This window comes from Ictalurus furcatus, chromosome 22, assembly GCF_023375685.1.
Source record: "Ictalurus furcatus strain D&B chromosome 22, Billie_1.0, whole genome shotgun sequence".
Classification (NCBI taxonomy): Eukaryota; Metazoa; Chordata; class Actinopteri; order Siluriformes; family Ictaluridae; genus Ictalurus; species Ictalurus furcatus.
Window position 1 is genome coordinate 841,636 of NC_071276.1, and position 13,173 is coordinate 854,808.

Consider the following 13,173-nt stretch of genomic DNA (forward strand, 5'->3'; position numbering starts at 1 on the left):
TCTACAGTTTTGTCTTTACATTACACTCTTCTCTTCTCTCCTTTACTTTCAAATCCAGAAACACACACTCGTTCTGACGGCTCCTTCTCTAACAAGCTCTGGGTTGTTGTTTTTTTGTTTTCAGGAACATGTGTTGATATTGAGATCATGTGACTTCTGATAGAAACGAATCGCATTGATTTCTCAGTGGGGGGGGGGGGGGGGTGAATACTTTTGTGGTGTCTGAAGCGCTTAGCATTCTCCATCAAAAGGTACCGGTGTGCTGGTGGCTCAGCTGTTCTCCAGTCAGGCGCGGGTCGTTCCACTGGCTGAGGGCAGGACGGGGGCGTCCTGGTGCTGGGGGTCCGTGTCCTTTACAGGAGGCTCGGTCCAGGTGAGATGTGCGAGCCTCAGACAGAACGCAGTGAAGTGCCTTCATGGAGTTCAGGGTCAGTCCGTGAGTGAGTGAGTGAAATCCCATGTGGACAGAGCCATCGCTTCCTTTTTATTATATATATTCTCTTTTTTTTACATTTAAAGGTGCATTATGCAATATTTCAAACAGTATGTAAAATATTATACAGTGGGTATAAAAGTTTACACCCCCCTGTTGAAATAGCCGGTTTTTGTGATGTAAAATAATGAATCGTATCGGAACCTTTCCTACCTGTTAATTAAAGTGAAGAACAATAAGGATGATTTTCGGGGGAACCGTGTGCACGTGTGCGCGCCCCTAAACTAATACTCTGCTGCAGCAGCTTTCGATTCTCTCCCAGCGTCCAGTGCTCGTGGGTCGGAGTCCGTCAGTGTGGCGCGTCTTCACTCAGCAGTATTCTACCATTCTTCATTCTCTCTGTCAGATGGGCGGGGCATGTCCTGTACTCCGTCCTCTTCGGGTCACCACACACATCTCGGATTGGATTTAGGTCTGGACTCGGACCGGACCGGTCCAGAACCTCGAGCGTGTTTAGGTGAAGCGGTTGCTTTGTTGATCTGGAGGTGAAAGGTGAAAGTCCTCTTCATCTGAAGGGTTTCAGCAGAAGACGTGGGGTTTTGTTCCAGAATCGTCTGGTATTTGGAGCTGTTTATTTTTCCCTCCAGATCCAGCTGAAGATCTCTCCGCAGCCTCTCGGATCGGTTTTCTCCTGATCTTCTCATCGGTTTTAGAGGGACGTCCTGTTCTTAGTAGTGTCCCTGTCGTGCCGTATCCTCTCCACGTGTTGATGATTATCTGTACAGTGCTCCAGGGTATATCCCACGCCCTGGACAGTTTTCTGTAAGCCTCTCCTGATTGATATTTTTCAGTAACGAGATCCCATACCTGCTCTGTAAGATCTCCGAGGCGCAGGGCTTTTCCAGTTAAATGTTCCCAATTCTAAAAGGGTGTGCACACTTATGCAAGCTGAGTACTGGGAGCGTTGTGTTTTTATTTCTGGGTGTTTGTCACCTGATATTTATATGTTGTAGAAAATGTTCTGACTTGATTTCACTTAGTTTCATGTTTTTTACATCACAAAAACCTGCCATAGTAACAGAGACCTCCGGAAAAATAGTTGTTGAAGCTCATCAGGCTGGAAAAGGTAACAAAACCATCTCCTCCAACCTACAGTCAGACAGATTGTGTACAAATGGAGGAAATTCAAGACCATTATCACTCTCCAGGAGTGGAGACCAATAACGATCACTCCTAGAGCAAGACGTGTAATAGTCCGTGAGGTCACGAAGGAACCCAGGGTCACTTCTAAGCAACTAGACGTTTAACTGCAGTTATTGCTGCACAAGGGGCTCACCCCAGACACTGAAAGCAAAGGTTCGCTCACAGAGATGTAATATTGAATCATTTTCCTCAATAAATAAATGACTGAGTATAATATTTTAGTCTCATTTGTTTAATTGGGTTCTCTTCATCTGCGTTTAGGACTCGTGTGAAAATTTGATGACGTGTTCGGTCATATTTATACAAAACTTTTACGCATCACTGTACTATCTTCAACAACATGATTTATTATGTGAAGCTGTCATTCAAACAGTTTTGTACAGATTTTGTTTACAGACCTGTCCGGGAGTAATGTTGCTAATTCTGTGTCCAGCTTCATGTTCTTTATAAATGATTCCAACTTGGAAAAGCACTGACAGGATTTATTTTGGTTTGGTTTTAATTTGAGTTTATTGTTGTTTTTTAGGGTTTTTTTTCTTTCTTTTCACTCGAAGGAGAATTATCGGGCTGTACCGGGGTGCCTACTGATTTCAGACTTGGGTGGGGGCGGACTTGAAGGATGTTAGGGTGGGTCTATAAAATGACTGACAGGCGCCCCATACAAACAAGCGCACATTTTGGGCTGTAATGTAGATTTATTATTGTTTTTTTTTTCTTTCTCAGGCGTATAATACACTTGAGCTGAGGCCATGGCTAAAACCGATATTTTTATATAAATAAAGAGTACCTTTAATGCCGATTCAAGATGAGTTTGGTGTAATGACGAGCCGCGACCAGAGGAGGCGCAGGTGGCTCTTAACGCGAAAACATAACGAAGAAGAAGCTTCCGGAAGTGAGCGTGTGTGCGCTAAGCGTGCTTCCCTGTCAGTTTAAACCGGGTAGCTTCTCAGGCGAGTGAAAACCTGTTTTTCTGGATTTTAGCGTATTACTTCGTACTGAACCGGGTTTGTGGATGCAGCGGGAGGAAATTCTGAGGATTTTACCGCCACGTTTTAGAACACACGAAATAAAGCGCTGCTAAATGTGGTGTCCAAGGTAACGGGTGTAATTTTAATACGAGTTCGCTAACGGACCCAGAGGACTTCCGGAGGAAAGGTGAGCTCTACCGTGGCGCTTCATTTGTGCGCGAACGTGCAATCTTATGAAAGATTTTTACTGTTTCAAAAGATAATGCTTTGAATCGGATAAACCGCCGCTCGAGCTCGCGACACGCGGTGTGCGCATGCGCAGGACTGCCGAAAGCGAAGCGTGTGCACTGCGCATGCGCGGGGCCGCTTGTAAACAATGCGCGTCTCAGTGTGTCCTTATTGCATTGTGCGTCCTTTCTGAGCAGCTGCGGCGCGCATCGGACCCGGATGTGTTTGTCCGTCGTGCAGCACAGGAGCTGGATTTAATCCGGCCTGAACGGTGAGTAACGCTCACAGGGCCGCCGATCAGCCGGCACCGTCACCTCCACGCGCACAAAAGCGCTGTTTGACGTTACTCTGGGTGTGACACGTCTGTCTGGCTGTGCCGTCCTGAACTTCTCACACGTCTGACACTCATGCAGCTCCTCTCACACGTCTGTCTGATCTCACACGTCTTCTCATGGACATCTGCAGCAGATGGTCCACAGTGTGCATTGTACACGAGGTCCATCAGTCTGTTTACATTCACACTAAAGGTTCCAGGAGTACTCTGGCATCTTATCTCCTTCATCTCTCTCCACTGCATCAGAGAGAGAGAGAGAGAGAGAGAGAGAGAGAGAGAGAGATTGGCTCGGACAGGAATCCCGACACGTTTCCTTGCTCTGAGGAAAAGCAGCAGCTGTGTACTCCTGTTAAATAAAGCCGTGAAGACGCCAGAGAAAGTTCTTATTGTGTGTCCAACAGTACAAAGTAGTTCTGGTTTCTTTACACGTTCATGAAGGCTTTTTGGTGTCGTTGGTACCCAGAACCATAAATTCCTCCCTGTGAAAAAGTAGTTCCATCTCTCCAACCGAAACGCGTGGAAGCGTGCGTACAAAAATGTGTTTCTTATAAAACAGCCGCCTTTAACCGATTTCCTTTTCTCAGCAGCATGGAGGCCGCTCTGACTCGGCTGAAGTCTCTGAGTGCCGACGAGCTCAGGGAGGAGATCCTCAAAGCGAACCTGAAGTGCGGCCCCATCACGGCCACCACGCGCGCCGTGTTCGAGCGCAAACTCGCCCGCGCCCTCGTCGGGAACGCCGGACTCTCCGCTCCGGAACCCGGAGGCTCGGCCGCCGCCCCGGCCGAAGAGGGGGAGGTCGGGTACCATCTCGGTCTCAACCCGCCTGAGGAGGAGCCACTGAGCGAGAAGAGCATGTCTCCGTCACGGCATGACGTCCAGACGCCGAACAGGACGCCTCAGACCACGCCCACGCTCTACTACGGGGTGTGTCCGCTGTGGGAGGACGTGTTGGCCAGAAACGGTGAGACCTCAACCTCAGTGTTCATCGCTGTTTAAAAAATGGCCGACACGTTGAGTCAGAATGCAGCTTCAACACACGTGAGAAGGGTGGAACTTGATCATAAACCACGTGTACGATGTATGATTATAGAGAGATTCGTAACGAGGGGTTACCGTGTGCTGCAGAAAGGGTTCACGTGTACGATGTATGATTATAGAGAGATTCGTAACGAGGGGTTACCGTGTGCTGCAGAAAGGGTTCACGTGTACGATGTTTGATTATAGAGAGATTCGTAACGAGGGGTTACCGTGTGCTGCAGAAAGGGTTCACGTGTACGATGTATGATTATAGAGAGATTCGTAACGAGGGGTTACCGTGTGCTGCAGAAAGGGTTCACGTGTACGATGTATGATTATAGAGAGATTCGTAACGAGGGGTTACCGTGTGCTGCAGAAAGGGTTCACGTGTACGATGTATGATTATAGAGAGATTCGTAACGAGGGGTTACCGTGTGCTGCAGAAAGGGTTCACGTGTACGATGTTTGATTATAGAGAGATTCGTAACGAGGGGTTACCGTGTGCTGCAGAAAGGGTTCACGTGTACGATGTATGATTATAGAGAGATTCGTAACGAGGGGTTACCGTGTGCTGCAGAAAGGGTTCACGTGTACGATGTTTGATTATAGAGAGATTCGTAACGAGGGGTTACCGTGTGCTGCAGAAAGGGTTCACGTGTACGATGTATGATTATAGAGAGATTCGTAACGAGGGGTTACCGTGTGCTGCAGAAAGGGTTCACGTGTACGATGTATGATTATAGAGAGATTCGTAACGAGGGGTTACCGTGTGCTGCAGAAAGGGTTCACGTGTACGATGTTTGATTATAGAGAGATTCGTAACGAGGGGTTACCGTGTGCTGCAGAAAGGGTTCACGTGTACGATGTATGATTATAGAGAGATTCGTAACGAGGGGTTACCGTGTGCTGCAGAAAGGGTTCACGTGTACGATGTATGATTATAGAGAGATTCATAACGAGGGGTTACCGTGTGCTGCAGAAAGGGTTCACGTGTACGATGTTTGATTATAGAGAGATTCGTAACGAGGGGTTACCGTGTGCTGCAGAAAGGGTTCACGTGTACGATGTATGATTATAGAGAGATTCGTAACGAGGGGTTACCGTGTGCTGCAGAAAGGGTTCACGTGTACGATGTTTGATTATAGAGAGATTCGTAACGAGGGGTTACCGTGTGCTGCAGAAAGGGTTCACGTGTACGATGTATGATTATAGAGAGATTCGTAACGAGGGGTTACCGTGTGCTGCAGAAAGGGTTCACGTGTACGATGTTTGATTATAGAGAGATTCGTAACGAGGGGTTACCGTGTGCTGCAGAAAGGGTTCACGTGTACGATGTATGATTATAGAGAGATTCATAACGAGGGGTTACCGTGTGCTGCAGAAAGGGTTCACGTGTATGATGTTTGATTATAGAGAGATTCGTAACGAGGGGTTACCGTGTGCTGCAGAAAGGGTTCACGTGTATGATGTTTAATTATAGAGAGATTCATAACGAGGGGTTACTGTGTGCTGCAGAAAGGGTTCACGTGTATGATGTTTAATTATAGAGAGATTCATAACGAGGGGTTACTGTGTGCTGCAGAAAAGGTTCACGTGTACATGGATAAGAAGGAGGCTCTGCAGGCGGTGAAGATGATGAAGGGCGCTCGCTTCAAGGCCTTCTCTACTCGAGAGGATGCTGAGAAGTTCGCCAAGGGACTCTGTGATTACTTCCCCTCCCCGAGCAAGTGCGCCCCCTGCGTGTCGCCCGTGAAGACTGCCCTCGTCTTCGGCAAAGGTGAGACGCACTTCCTGTTCCTTCACACACGACTTCTTTCCAGCATCCAATACCAACCTCTCTCTCTCTCTCTGTCTGTCTGTCTGTCTCTCTGTCTGTCTGTCCATCAGAGGGCTCGTCTCTGGCGGAGACGGACGGGACGAACCGGGAAAAGGCGAACAGCTTCAAGAGTCCTCGTCCTCAGGACCTGACGGCGAGGCTGCGAGTGTGTGTGGAGCGAGGTGACGAGGTTGCCTTCACCGAGCTGGTGTGGAGCAACCCGCGCTACCTCATCGGCTCCGGAGACAACCCCACCGTGCTGCAGGTCAGAGCGCGCTGCGTAATCAACACGCTCCTCGCCGTATTCGCCGCCTTAGTGTGTCGGCTGTTTTTATTACACGTATTGAATCTGTCTCTAAGTCCGTTACCGTTACGGTGGAGCTCGGAGGGACCCGTCTCTTTAGGTACCATTACGGTGGAGCTCGGAGGGACCCGTCTCTTTAGGTACCGTTACGGTGGAGATCGGAGGGACCCGTCTCTTTAGGTACCGTTACGGTGGAGCTCGGAGGGACCCGTCTCTTTAGGTACCGTTACGGTGGAGATCGGAGGGACCCGTCTCTTTAGGTACCGTTACGGTGGAGATCGGAGGGACCCGTCTCTTTAGGTACCGTTACGGTGGAGCTCGGAGGGACCCGTCTCTTTAGGTACCGTTACGGTGGAGATCGGAGGGACCCGTCTCTTTAGGTACCGTTACGGTGGAGCTCGGAGGGACCCGTCTCTTTAGGTACCGTTACGGTGGAGATCGGAGGGACCCGTCTCTTTAGGTACCGTTACGGTGGAGCTCGGAGGGACCCGTCTCTTTAGGTACCGTTACGGTGGAGCTCGGAGGGACCCGTCTCTTTAGGTACCGTTACGGTGGAGCTCGGAGGGACCCGTCTCTTTAGGTACCGTTACGGTGGAGCTGAACGGTGGAGCTGAACGGCGGGTTTTGGAAACTCGGCAGAGCTGCTGCGTGGTGTTGACCTCGGCCACTGGAAGTGCTGGTGGGAAATGTCAGATGTTGCGGTCCTCTAGTTCCTGGCATGGCGGACCTCTCTGTTTGTGAGAGCCAACAGCTGGGGGTTTCATCTATTTTTAGACGGGTGATATGATAAGTTTACTGACTTGACTGCGAGCCCAGTTGTGCCAACCTGTGGGCATTTTAGCTTAGCTTAGCTTCTCTGCAGTAGCGAGGGTCCACCTGGGTGTGGGAACGTCTCAGCTGTTTCTTCAGTACGTGGAAGCACCTCGGACCTCACAGCAGCAGCATCCTGCTGGATACTGGGGTAGTTTCTTACATGGTTTTACGTGTGTGTGTGTGGGTGTGTGTGTGTGTGTGTGTTGTAGGAGGGCTGCAGGTATAATGTGATGCACGTTGCAGCGAAGGAGAACCAGGCGGGCGTGGCTCAGCTGCTGCTCGACACGCTGGAGAATCCGGACTTCATGCGCCTCATGTATCCCGACGATACGGAGAGCATGCTGCACCAGCGCATCCGCTACATCGTGGACCTGTACCTCAACACGCCCGATAAAGCCGTGAGTCGTGATGCGTGACGTCAGCGTCGGTGTGTGTGTGTGTGTGTGTGTGTGTGTTTTAAACGTGGTTTGTTGTGTGTTCAGTGCTTCGAGACTCCGCTACACTTTGCGTGTAAGTTCGGTTGTGCGGCCGTGGTGAACGTCCTCTGCTCTCATCCCCACATCGACAAACACAGGAAGAACAAATACGACCAGCGACCCTGCGAGGTGCGTTTACCCACAGTGCTTTGCGGCCTGTAGAACACGGTTGTGTGTGTGAAACATGGCTTTGTTGTACCTGCTGCAGTCTTCTAGTCGTGTCTCTAATTCCAGATTATTTGTGAGCGAATGAAGGAAAAAAACAAAATCCCAGACATCAAGCAGAAGATCACGGAGTATCTGGAAGGTGATCGTTTATTTATTTTAATTTTCACCTTTTCACAGCATAACTGATTAGAGTTTGTTTGTTTGTTTATTTATTTATTTATGTATGTATTCAAACACGTGACTGTTTTGATGACGTTCCTGAGCCTGTTTCTGATTGGTCGTAGACCGGTGTTACGTGCCCCTCCTCCGAGCAGCCGATAACTCCGCCCAGCCCGTGATCGGCGCCCGCTGGTCACCTGAGCCGATGGAACACCGCTCACTGCAATTACCCAGAAGCCCCCGGGAACCCGTGATGGCGGTGAGGGCCTTCGCCGGCCCCCTGAGCCCCTCTAAAGTGAGTCGAGTCACAATCTCTCAGTCATTCTCTCTTTGTCTTTACCTCTGCACAGTTACGTCTCTTTGCTTTTTGCGTGTCACAAAGATCTCAGCGTTACAGCGCTGTGTGTATATTTGCGTCTGTCAGGCGGACGAGTTCAGGCGTGTGTGGAAGACGCCCCCTAGAGAGCGGGCGGAGCATTTCCACCACATCCTCAAGTCGGACCCCGAGCGTGGAGCGGAGCGAGTCGGCAGGTCAGTGTGGAGAGAGCCATCGTGTGTGTGTGTACTCGTACAGTTAACCTCACCGCACTGTGTGTGTGTGTGTGTGTCACCTGTAGAGACCTGGCGCATGAGCTGGGCCACCCCTGGGCTGAGTACTGGGATTTCTTGGACAGTTTTGTGGACTTGGTGTCAGTAGAGGGTCTGTGGCGATTGGAGGAGTTCCTGAGCAAGAAGGACTTCAGTGAGCGCGCTCGAGACCAGGCTGGAGAACTCAATAACAGCAACAAGTTCAGAACTCCGTCCCCGGGTAAAGAGAACACACACACACACACACACACACACACACACACACACACACACACACACAGACGCTGGAGAGATGTAGGTGTACTATAGGTGCAGGTGGAGGAAGGTGTTTTGTGCTTGCACGTGTGTGTGACGTGTGTGCGTGTGAAAACGTTTCAGGAAAGCAGAAGTTGTTCAGTAACTCGGTGTCGGTCGGAGCGTTCCTGGACGAGACCGATATCTCGCTGGAGGAGATCAAGAACCGACAGAACGCGGCGCTCACCAGCATCTCGTCCTCCTCCGCTTCCTCCTCTTCCTCCTCTGCCTCCTGCTGCTCTAAAGACGACCTGGGTGGGCGGGGCTTCCACATCCTGCCTGTCTCACAAGACTCCGCCCTGATTGAGCCACGAAACCCCGCCTCTTCCTGCCCGCCATCGCCCATCTCCAACCTGATGGCGGAGTTCGAGCGTATGACGCTGCGCGAGCACCCGGTGGGAGGTGAACAGGAAGGGGCGGAGCTTTCGAGCACGAGTTCGGACGAGTACTTCCTGGCGCAGGAGGGCATGGAGGAGGAGGAGCAGAGAGCGAGGACTCGATTGGGATCAAACAGCGAGCGATTGCTCTGTTCGCGCTCCAGATCATGGGATCACACAAGCTCCGCCTCCTCCTCCACCTCTGGATCTTATAGATCATTGGAGCGGTCGAATGACCTCATCCTGACCACGCCCCCTCGAATCAGGAAAGGGCTGTTCATTGAGGGGTGAGTCAGCCAGCCGTGGGCGTTGTGTTGTGTTGTGTTGTGAGTTAGTGTGTTTGACGTTGGCGTTGTTCTCCTGCGTGTCTCCACACAGAGACGCTCCCTCCAGACTGGACCGTGATGTTTTTGCTGCAGTGGGAGGAGTCGAAATCGACCCGCTCAAATATCCCAGCATTCACAAGTGGAAAAGCACCATCGAGTCGTACACCAGCGCAGAGATGCGGAGGTGTGTATGTCGGCCACGCCCCCTACACTGCCTACACACATGGGCACTGAGTGTGAGAGCAGCTCACCACCATGCTAACTAGCTGTTACCATGCTAACTAGCGGTTACCATTAAGTAGCTACCACCACGCTAACTAGCTACCACCATGCTAGCTAGCTACCACCACGCTAACTAGCTACTACCATTAACTAGCTACCACCACACTAACTAGCCGTTACCACGCTAACTAGCCGTTACCACGCTAACTAGCCGTTACCACGCTAACTAGCTACCACCACGCTAACTAGCTGTTACCATGCTAACTAGCTACCACCATGCTAACTAGCTACCACCATGCTAACTAGCTACTAGGGATGTCACGATACCAAAAATCTAGTAGTCGGTACTGATACCACCAAAAGTACACGATACTCCATACCGAAGTCGATACCACGGCGTGGTTTAAAGATAAATAAATAAATAAGTAAATAAATAAATAAATTGAGAGAGAGAGAGAGAGGGGTGGGGGTATTTTAGTTATCAAACACTGTCTGACAATGACTAATAAAACAGTGCTAAGTGTTAATAACAAGTGCTAAGATACACACACACACACACACACTCCTTATACTCTGAATGCAGCATTAGTTTAAATTCACTGATCTGGTGTCAGGACAGAGAGATTTATTAAAAGCATGAACAGGTGAATAGTTATTAGTGACACTACTGCATGTATCTGACAGGACCCGGGCTGAATGGAGATGCATGGTGGCCATTAGGAGGTGGTTTATAACACTGCAGTGTGTTAGCGTCGTTAACAAACAACTGGCTATCGTTAACATTACATGGAGAGTAACGTTAGCTGGTTTATGTTAGCATGTGTTAGCGTGTGGTGTGTGTGTGTGTGTGTTGCAGTTGGCAGACTCCAGCTGTGTTAAAGACTCACTCCAGATTCCAGTCTTTGACTCCCGGTTCTCCTGTGAGTCGTTACAGTCCGGCCCGACACGCCTACTCGCCGGACTGCACCAGTCCCGGACGCTACAGCCCCGCCCACTGCAGCTACAGCCCCGCCCATACCAGTTACATCCAGCGCATCCGGCTCAAGCACTTAGGAGACTCGCCGATTTAACAAACGCTTGGCGTGGACTCTGTGTCCCGGCGTCTGTCCATCTCAGACACACGGAGCTCCACCGCTGCAGCAGAACTGTACTGCGGGAAAAAAACGTTTAGAGTGAACAGAACTGGTACGCTGTAGTGTATATTTTTAAACCGTTGTCCTTTTCTTATATATATATATATATATATGTGTGTGTGCGCGTATGTACATGTACGTATGGGTGTGGATTTGTATCCGTAATTATTTATGGGTGATGCAGAAATATTTAAATTCACACGGTATTCTGACCTGTTAGAGAAATCTAGCTGAATAAAGGAAAATAATGAATGAATGAATGAATGAATGATGCGGTGTAACTCAGTAGCACAACCTTCTGTGGAGAAGAAACGGGACCGTTCCTGGTGCTGGTGTCCTCCTGGTCCCTCACAGCGCCTCCTGCTGGTCAATAACTGGAGCACTGTCTTACGGAGTTCTATTTCAGTTCAGTAATAAATGTTGCTTACTCGTAAGCGTGGTGTATTTCGACACGCACAGTAAAGACCATCATCGTTTACATCACACATCAACACGCACAATATTGTTGTAGTGGAGGGGCGTGGCCTGTGGTAGGGGGCGGGGTTATCAAAACCAGCACATTCTTTGTTCAGAGTGTAAACAGCACAACGAATCACACACCCGTGACTCTACTTCTTTTTCTTCCTTCTTTTTTTCCAGCAGTAGGCCACGTCTAATCCCGTCACACAGGAAAAGCACATTTTAATTACAGGTCTTTTATTATTATTATTATTATTATTTAGGTGTGGTCCTGAGCTTCGTTAGTGCCTTTTTGATGTTGAACACACACACACACACTCGGAGCATGTTTCTGTGGAGAATAAGAGACTGTAGTGAATGGGTGTGTGTGTGCGCGAGTGAGAGACGCTTGTTATTTTAATTCTCGTGTACGTTCTCACCCTGTTGCATGACTCGCCCTGTTTTATCTCTCGGCAGAGGAGAAAAGTTCTTTGATGTACTACTGAGGAACAGAAATAAAGTGCGCAGCATCTCATTAAACCGATGGTAATGTCTTCATTCAGATGGAGTGTGTGGTCACTGCGTGCCAGGGCGTTGGTTCCGGAGGTCGAGACGCACGCAGTAACACAAGTTTGGTCTGAATATCTCGCTCCTGATCTGAGATCTGAGGCGTGAATTCCACACTGATTACAGTCACTATAATGTACAGGTGGGTCTGGGTCTGATTTCAGATTAAAGTCGTACGGTAGAGGAATCCAGACTGAAATGTGCAGAAGAGGAAGACGAATGGAACGTTCGAGACGTTAACGTGAATTAAACACACACACACACACACACTGCTGAATCTGAAGTTAGAATTTAATTGAAGTCACAACAAAGAAAACTGCAACAAAGTGTCCAGACATGACTGATCCCAATCCCGGCCGTGTTCTCCTGCTGACGAGCGCGATCCGTACATGACATCTCACACACCCCGAGTGCTGGCTTTCAGAACAACATCTGGATTTAAGGTCGAGGTGTGTGCTGATACTGACCGAGACATGAAACATCTGGATTAAAATAAAATCACTGAACTGACGGAACGCCGGAGGAGCGCGAGATTTGGGATTTTCCCTCGTCGCATGTTCACGCTCTCTGAAGAGCATTATGGGATTGAGGGACAGACGAGCAGATCTCCTGATCCACATCAAGGCCTCTGGGTTTTTATGTGTTTCTGCACCTCGCTGTTTAAAAAGAACGATCAGGAGTCGGTATTTCCTGAAAAGCGTCCCGATCGGGGTTCTAAAGTGAAATAAACAGATCCAGATAAATATAAACACCATGCTGGTTTTCTCTCGTTTATGAACCGAGTCTGCATTCAGGAAGAACAATCACTAACGCTTCCTCGTTAATCCAGACTCGTACAATAGGATATAAAAACACCAATACTGTACCCACACACACACACACACACACCACCACCACAACACAAACACGCTGTAAACACGCTGTAAACACACTGAAGGAGTTAAGCCAAGGAGAATTCAGGACAGGGATTTGATCAGATATACCGCAGATCTGTCACAACGTGCTGAAGAGATTTAATCGCTTCGAATGGTACAAACTTCAGACCGGGATTCGGGTTTGAGCAGCCGAACGTACCGAGTGCTCGGAATCACTCTAGAACCAAATCAGGACCAAATCGGAATAGAGAAAAGAACGAAATCTGAATCAGATCGGATACTGTGAATCAGAATCGGATCAGAACCGTGTAGGCACCAAAACGGAATCCAAACATGAGACGTGAAATGACTCTGAACCCGAGTCAGAGTCCAAACGGAAAAGAGATAAAAACTGAACCAGAAACCGTTCAGGACAAAGATGAACCAATGCTGAA

General features: G+C 49.2%; 2 protein-coding genes across 6 annotated transcripts in view; one reads left to right on the forward strand and one right to left on the reverse strand.

The window, feature by feature from the left end:
* Nucleotides 1-111: 111 nt before the first annotated feature.
* Nucleotides 112-11,921, forward strand: ankle2 (ankyrin repeat and LEM domain containing 2). Of its 4 annotated transcripts, none has more exons than XM_053653733.1 (13): nucleotides 112-3,103; nucleotides 3,751-4,127; nucleotides 5,766-5,960; nucleotides 6,071-6,264; nucleotides 7,326-7,514; nucleotides 7,599-7,721; nucleotides 7,827-7,899; nucleotides 8,045-8,214; nucleotides 8,344-8,450; nucleotides 8,537-8,727; nucleotides 8,886-9,465; nucleotides 9,557-9,688; nucleotides 10,583-11,921. In XM_053653733.1, exons 1-13 carry the CDS (start codon nucleotides 2,919-2,921, stop codon nucleotides 10,794-10,796), a joined length of 2,730 nt encoding a protein of 909 aa, XP_053509708.1. In that variant the 5' UTR covers nucleotides 112-2,918; the 3' UTR covers nucleotides 10,797-11,921. The 4 variants fall into 4 exon arrangements, with proteins under 4 accessions (XP_053509708.1, XP_053509709.1, XP_053509711.1 ...); XM_053653734.1 differs by having other exon boundaries at nucleotides 3,754-4,127; XM_053653736.1 differs by having other exon boundaries at nucleotides 112-2,791.
* A 216-nt stretch (nucleotides 11,922-12,137) lies between these two features.
* The window catches only part of pgam5 (PGAM family member 5, serine/threonine protein phosphatase, mitochondrial), a 4,444-nt gene continuing 3,408 nt past the window's right edge, over nucleotides 12,138-13,173 (reverse strand). For both annotated transcript variants that reach the window (XM_053653744.1, XM_053653743.1), the window contains exon 6: nucleotides 12,138-13,173. This exon is cut by the window's right edge and continues 328 nt beyond it. The gene's annotated coding sequence lies outside the window, so the exon portion shown is untranslated.

What these genes read in the sequence shown, in the direction of transcription:
- ankle2 (XM_053653733.1), top strand. Translation starts at nt 2,919, where the DNA reads ATGCGCAGGACTGCCGAAAGCGAAGCGTGTGCACTGCGCATGCGCGGG. An exon ending in ACGACCAGCGACCCTGCGAG is followed by an intron (nt 7,722 to 7,826) that starts GTGCGTTTACCC and finishes CTCTAATTCCAG; the next exon opens with ATTATTTGTGAGCGAATGAA. An exon ending in GATCACGGAGTATCTGGAAG is followed by an intron (nt 7,900 to 8,044) that starts GTGATCGTTTAT and finishes GATTGGTCGTAG; the next exon opens with ACCGGTGTTACGTGCCCCTC.